At 42.8% G+C, this 7,500-nt stretch overlaps 1 protein-coding gene across 3 annotated transcripts in view; it reads left to right on the forward strand.

Annotated features, from left to right (window-relative positions):
* The window catches only part of LOC143032141 (uncharacterized), a 341,587-nt gene that overhangs the window by 324,924 nt on the left and 9,163 nt on the right, over positions 1–7,500 (forward strand). Inside the window, exons 4-7 of one of the 3 annotated variants that reach the window (XM_076196602.1) lie at positions 273–445; positions 1,945–1,959; positions 6,446–6,671; positions 7,445–7,500. The exon at positions 7,445–7,500 is cut by the window's right edge and continues 98 nt beyond it. In XM_076196602.1, the coding sequence (XP_076052717.1) occupies positions 273–445; positions 1,945–1,959; positions 6,446–6,671; positions 7,445–7,500 (470 nt within the window). The remainder of the gene's footprint in view (positions 1–272; positions 446–1,944; positions 1,960–6,445; positions 6,672–7,444) is intronic. The other 2 variants (XM_076196603.1, XM_076196604.1) reach the window with 2 other exon arrangements.

The raw sequence follows: 7,500 nt of genomic DNA on the forward strand, positions 1-7,500 counted from the left end.
GTGTGTGTGTGTGTGTGTGTGTATCTATGTAGATAGATGTATATACAGTATATGTTTGTGTGTATGTGTGTGTATATATTATCAGAGGGAGGTGATAAACTATGAGTAGGCCTAGGTTTTAATGGTTTGCAGTCTGATTAGAAGCTCCAATTGGATATTTTTTTCATCTTGAATTTAATGTGAACACCGCTTGTGCTACGTGGGAACTCGCCAGGAACTTCTTGGTTCTCCTTTAGTACCGTGTGACCCGAATCCTATTTTCAACTTCGCAGACCCTCCGGATGGATTGCTTCCGGGCATGGAAGGACCCATCATCGAAGTGGACGGAGCGCCTGTTGGGGACAACCCCCTCGAGTACATGGAGAACCAGATGGTGAAAGCTACCTGCCAGGCCAGGCGGTCCAACCCACCTGTTAATCTTACGTGGTACATGAACAACAACGAGGTGAGAGCGGTGATTTAAAGTTATTGTTTGTTGTTGTTGTTATAGGCTGTTGTTTACCAGAGCTTTTGTCCTTGTGTGCTATCTCGCGCCTCTGTCGTCGTGTGTTGTCTTGTATTGTGCATGTTGGAAGCAGATAGGTGATGGATGGATGTCGGGTGGGCGCATGGTTTGCCTGACTACCTCTCTAAAAATCTTTTGGTAAGTAGGCATGAAGAGAGATGGGTGGTTTACGTAAATAAATGCATTTATTGCTTGGTTAATAATCTGGCATTTCTGTGGGAAGATGGGGGGGTGAGAAAGGGGAATTAGGGGGTGGGAGAGGAAGGAGAGTTAGGAGATGGAGGAGGGGTGAGTGGAAAGGGAGGAGGAAGAGGAGGAGCCTAACGGGATTTCTCACTCTTCCATTTGTGTTTGAAAAGAAGCGCGCGCGTCAATAGACTATTGTGCTTTCTTCTCTGTTAAAATTGTGACCTTAAAACTAGCCTTTTCGGCTTTAGCAGTGCCAAATTTCTTCTTCAGATTAATGAACACTTCTTTTGGCATAATCGGAAGCGTGCTGGCCTCGCATTTGCTTAGTTGTATGTTCGAATCCCGCAATCCTCTCCGATTCCCAGCAGTGACTGTTGTTACCTGCCTCTTACAATCCAAGTGTATAGGGGAGCTACGCACCTCCTGGTATTGGCTCCTTACCACCACCTCCTGATCTCAAAAGATTAAACCTGGGCTTCACCTAGACTTCTGTGAGTTCTGTGATTAAGCGTTACAACACGCAAATGCCTCATCGATTCCTGTTCACTTGGAACGTTAGTCGCCATCACACGGACCAAATATTCTTCTAAGCTGAATAGAATCGCCTCGTATTAGCCAGTGCAAAACTGCTAAGTCGATTCAATTCTTCATAACTGTATTCAATCTTTGATGGAATGTAGTCTTTTTTTTTCCTACGGGGTACCACCTGCAGGTTAAAAGATTAAAGGGGATTTAGAAGACTTAGAAGGCTTTGTAGATGGGGCAGAGTTAATTTAGAGGAAAAGAGGGGAGGGGGAAAGCAAGAGAAACCTTATAGCCGAGGTTCTCAACCTTTTTCACATTCACACCATACTTATGGGTTACTATTCTTCAACCACCTGGAAATGACGTCAACACTAAATTTAATCGTTTTGCATCCACTAATTACTGGTGGCTTTCGGTTCGCGGCTCCACTTGTGAACCCCCGTGGGTCACTCGGGGTCCATGAACCAAAGTTTGAGAACCACTGCCTTAGAGGGTAGAGGTGGAGATGGTAGTGGCGGCAGCGGCGGTAGGTACAATTTTTCTCATCATGGTTGTCTTTTGTTTTGAGACATGGCATATGTTTCTTTTACCTGCAGCTGCACGTTATAACACATTTATATCCCTGCCTGACACAATACGGCGTCTTTTTTTTTTTTTTTTTTTTTTTTCTTTTGCATGCGACTCTGGAGTCCTTTTTTTCAAGAATCTCTCTTACATGCGGCTAGAGGTTCTCTCACACGGTATGTCGTCCCCATCTTTTGTTCTCGTATATTACACTTTGTCATAAAGGGTAGCTCTCGTCTCTTTGTAGTGTACATCTAATCTTAGGTTAGTAATTTGCATTTCACCAGTAGGAACTCTTTGCCTCGTGCTCTTTGTCTTCGGGAGCTTCTGTGGTCGAAGTCATTAACTTCTTCCTGCGTTTGGCTTTTGTTTTTTCCTTCCGTTGGTGTAATGTAAGGAGCAAAGCTTTAGTATATGTTAGATGTCTTCAGACTCTACTATGTTATTTTGTGTATTTTTAAGCCTCTTCTTGCCCTGTGCGCTGGTGTCGTTCATCAGAGGCGTCCTGGTCTCGTATTTGCTTAGTCGTGGCTTCGAATCCTGCAGTCCTCTGCAATTCCCAGCAGCAACTGTTACCTGCCCCAACAGACTAAGCGCATAAAAGGGCAAAAGCGGCAGCTTCAGCCGCAGGTAGGCGCCTCCTAGCGTAGCCTCCTCATTTTGTTGTCCTCCTTCGGCCTCCTGCCCTGCTTCACAGACATCAGACATTCGGGTTTGTTGAAACGTATACGAAAGGCGAGGCTGCCATCAGTTTCCAAGTCTGTGGATTCTTTCGAGCTCACTTCGGAGGGTAAGCAGTCCCGAGGATTTGTAGTCGTTTCAGCCAACCCCAACGACTGTGAAGGCGTAAATAGTTTGTTGTCTTCTAAGCAAGGGCTTTGCAACACGAAATAGGGTTTTATTTGTAGCTCATGGTTCTCTACCTGAATAGATGGTCGAGATACATTAGCAGTGTCTTTTATCTTCAAAGTTGACCAATCTCAACCGAAATTGATCAGTTTCCACTTAAACTTCCTCGTGATTTTGTCTTGTTTTCAAAGACGATTTCACTTGGTTGTAGGATGGGTTCAATACACGATGAAATAGGCTTCACATGAGCGAAAAAATAGTTGTCTTTTGTCCGTTGATTAACGGAATTATTATATTTTCGACAGGAGTCGAAAGCTTTTTCGTGTGTATGAAGGATGCTCAATCCCTTTATAAAGATGACATTTTTCGTAGATATTATTCTGACTAATGATAGACAAATTTTGTTCCCTTCTTTATCCTCTCCTATCTTCTCTTTCTCCTTCCTTTTTCTCATAACGTTCCCTTTCTTTTCCTTTCCTTTACCTCCATTCTCCTGACTCCATTTCCCTCCCCTTCCTTCTCTTCATCCTCGTCCAGTTAAAACGCAGCCTTCAAAAGTGAACAGGTAAAGACAAAAATAGAATATTTCGCCAAAGTAGAAAAGTGGTTTTATTTTCACAAGATGACATAGAGGATATCCTTCTCTTCGGGCGAGTGTTGGTTAACTTTCGAAGTCACATCGGGGCAAGCAAACAGGAGCGCAACAGGTCGCCTGCTCACTCGTTTCTGCTGGAGATTATGTAAATAAGTGACACTCGACACAGATTGGGCCACAAGTCGAGGAACTTCACGCGAATTCACCAATAAGGAAGGACCGATTGCCGTCTCGTGGGACAGTCAAGTGCAAATGTTCCACGACTATCTTGTCCCTGCATATTCATAGATGGCGTCTTTATCGGAGAACTAAGCCCAACTCTTAGATAGTGGTTAACGGATATTCTATTCAGGTATTCCAACGACGAAAGCCCATCAAGGATACTTTGGGATTAGTTCTCCGTAAAACCAAGTTCGGACGGCAGTTAGCAGCCGACTCAGTTCTTCGGGAGTTAGATAAACTTCCAAGGATTTTAGTCGGTAGAGCTTCGGCCTAGCATGACGCAAGGCCCCGGTTCGAGTCCGAAGGTAAACGTAGGAAGTATTTGATTAAATACGCCGTCAATGGCGATTCTATTCATATATATATATATATATATATTTACATATACTTAAGAGTAGGTCTAAGGGACAGCTGAGTAAACACTGGATTTATAATATATTTTTTTTATTTACAATTTCCACTTTTCCTGTTATTCTGGAGGTCGGCAGACTATTTCATTCATTTCCATAACTGATAAAAAGATGACTCGATGACCATCGTGACTGATGTTGTGCTGTTTTCAGCACCCAGGACTTTAGGCACTGACTAAGATCTTTGACCCCAAGCATATTCCAGTAATCTTCGTTTGCTTCCACAACCAAGATCCTTCTTCTGGGTAGTGTGTCTATAACAGGCGGTTTACTAGTACAAAAGCACGATTTACCGACCGTTATTCTACGCTCAAATATTTTCTTTTTCGCTTAAAAATTAATCTTCTACCAATTTCTTAGGTCATTTTATTTTTTGTACTTTTTTTTTTGTAAACCCTCTAGCCTCTCATTGCGTTATGTAGATGAAAAAAAAGAGAAATGAATAGAAAAAAGAAGGCTTTCATGCTTGGATTCATGATTCGCAGGTAAGAAGTGACCCTTCCTTAGACTCTTATCTGTAACGGCCCTACCTGCTCCTAAACCTCTCGTATCTCTATCCGCCTCTTCCCTCGTTCATACTCCAAAGCATGTCACGGTCCTCTGACCTTCTTATCCGTAATTGCACCACTCTCCCTTATGCCACTTGCCTGTAACAACCACCCCCGCACTTCTTTACGACTATTTTATCCGTAAGGGCCCTTCCCTGTAACGACAGATAAATGCATCAACCTCTAAAGGCCTTTTATTTGTAGTGGACCCAGGAATGACATTACGTTTACTCGATCCCACACTAAAGCATGTACGAGAAGTGATCATAATGTGCCTTTAACGTGGACAGACCCGAGCGTAGAGACTTAAATACTAAGATTAGCTTATCTTTCATTGCCGAAACGTCCTTTTCCTATTCCGTTCCCCATCCTTCCTAATCAGCGATGAAGCGTAACTAAACTCACTTTACCTGTACCGGTCCCACCCCATGCTTGTAAGCAAGGACCCTTACCTACAATACAGTAAACTTCTTAGGTGTTTTAAGATCCTGTACTCCGTCAAACGACGATTATCACATTCTGAACATACATTTCCTGTACCGGCCCTACCCAGAATAAAAAAAAAACACTCGCTGCCTCTCTTACACGTAAGCCTACCTGAACTTAATTTCCTGTACCGGCCCTACTCTAAATGCCTTTTACCTGCATCAACCCCACCTGCATGATAAAAGACACTCCGCATGAGTCACCCACCTAAAGCATGTGCTGTACCACCCCTAAACTAGAGATCTTTCTTATCTACACCAGCACTAAGGTTCACTTTCCTGTACCGGCCCCACCCTGCTGGAAAGCTTGCACTCCGCACATCCGAGGGCCTTCTTTTCAAACTTCACTCCGCGTGGGCGAATATCTAACTCGTTATAAGCGATACCACCTTATTTGCTTAACAGTCCATATCTTTAATGAAATGTTCCTGTAGTCAATACTCAAGAGATAGGAATGTCTATTTACTTTTGTCGAATCACAGTTTCGTAAGTCGTTTTCTCTCTCTCTCTCTCTCTCTCTCTCTCTCTCTCTCTCTCTCTCTCTCTCTCTCTCTCTCTCTCCACACACACACACATATATATATATATATATATGTATATATATATATATATATATATATACTATATATATATACTGTATATATATATATATATATATATATGTATATATATATATTTATATATATATGTATATATATATATATATGTGTGTGTGTGTGTGTGTGTGTGTGTGTGTGTGTGTGTGTGTGTGTGTCTATCCCTCTCTATCTACCTATCTATCTGTCTCTCTGTCTCTCTCTCTCTCTCTCTCTCTCTCTCTCTCTCTCTCTCTCTCTCTCTCTCTCTCTCTCTCTCTCTCTCTCTCTCTCTCTCTCTCTCTCTCTCTCTCTCTCTCTCTCTCTCTCTCTCTCTCTCTCTCTCTCTCTCTCTCTCTCTCTCTCTCTCTCTCTCTCTCTTCTGGTTGTCCTACATATTATCATTATTTGGTATCGGAAATGGTATAGATATTACAACTTTTTATAGTTTGATAGTGCACTGCTATACTTTGCTTTTGTATTTATTGCTCTGTTTTGTTTCCCTCTGCATAGTTTATTTGTTATTCCTATTTCTACTTTTTCCAATGTACGTCTTAGATTACTTCTCCTCTTTCGTTTCTTTTCGCCTCATTTCATCATTGTTACTCTTTCCAGCTAGATATCTATTTGGCCTCTCCCTTTTCTTCTTGTACCTCTTCCTCCTCCTTGTTTTTCTCCTCTCCTTTTCCTCTTCCTTCTCCTCATCTTTCTCCTACACATTCTCTCGCTTCTCCTCTAATTCGTTGTTTTACTCCTCATTCTCTTTCCCCATCGCATTTTCTTCTCCTCTTTTATTATTTCCTGTGCCCCTTTCACTTTCTTCCCACTTCTTCCTCCTTTTCCTTCTCCCTTCTTTTCCTGTCCCTCTACCACCGCTTTCTTCATCAACTACTCCCTCTTCCATCCAGCCAACTACCCTAACGACCCTGAATCCGCGAGTTCCTTTCATCATGGGATGTTTCATTTATCTCCCTTCAGATGCCGTTCATGGCCCTGAGGCGCCGGGAACCTTGGTACGACGGGGAGACGTACTCTTCGAGCCTGGTGGCTCTGTTCCGCATCGCCGCGGGAGACTTCGACCAAGACGGTCAGCTCGAACTCAAGTGTGAAGCAACGATCGATGACTTCTACTCGAGTCACGCCAGACTCATCATACAGAACCCGGAGCTCAGGAGAGCCCAACTCTCGGGATTCTTCTCGTCAGGTGGGTGAGGAGGTCTTCTTTCCCTTTCCTACCTTCCCCCCCACCCCCACCCCTTCCTTTAATTATCCACTTTCCCCTCCCTTTCCCCTTTGTTTTCAGTCATCAAACTAAAAGAACAGGGAACTATCATGGTTAGCACAGGTTTTTTTTCTTCACAAACGATGTTGTAGTTTAGTGATTATGTGTAAAAACATATACCTATACTCCCTCCCTTTCCTTTTCCCACCACTTTCCCCTATTCTGTCTACCCTTTTACCCTAAACCCCTACACTTTCCTTCTTTTCACTCCTTTGCTATAGCTATCCCCTATCCTCATTCCTTTTCTTTCTATTTCTGTTCTTCCTCTTCCTCCTCCCTGTCCTCCTTCCTATATATTCTCCTCTCCACTCTCACCCCTTAATCCTTCACTCTATTTTACTTTTTCTTTCGTTTATCAAAACATCTCTTACTCTTCCTCTCCCGTAGGGACTACCTAATCCCTTTCTTCTTCCTCTTCCCCTTCCTCTTCCCAGTGTTCTTTATTCCCTACATTTCTTTCCTTACCTCCTCTCTCACCCTCCCTTCTCTTTCTTACTTACTACCCACATCCTCTTCCTGGTTCTTCCCCTCTCTCCACAGCCTCTCACCCTCCTCTTCCTTCTTCCCTTGATTCCTTTTCAACCATTACCCTCTTTCCTATCTCCAGCTGTTAGTGTTTCTTCGTATTATTAGTGTTTTGTTTGCATTATTATTTTTATCATTATCATTATTACTGTTATTATTATTTTCATTAGCAACAGCAATAGTGGTAGTAGTGGTAGCAGCGGCAGTGATAGTAGTAGTAATAGTA

This window comes from Oratosquilla oratoria, chromosome 13 (assembly GCF_046742065.1).
Source record: "Oratosquilla oratoria isolate Oo_2021 chromosome 13, ASM4674206v1, whole genome shotgun sequence".
In the NCBI taxonomy this organism is placed as follows: Eukaryota; Metazoa; Arthropoda; class Malacostraca; order Stomatopoda; family Squillidae; genus Oratosquilla; species Oratosquilla oratoria.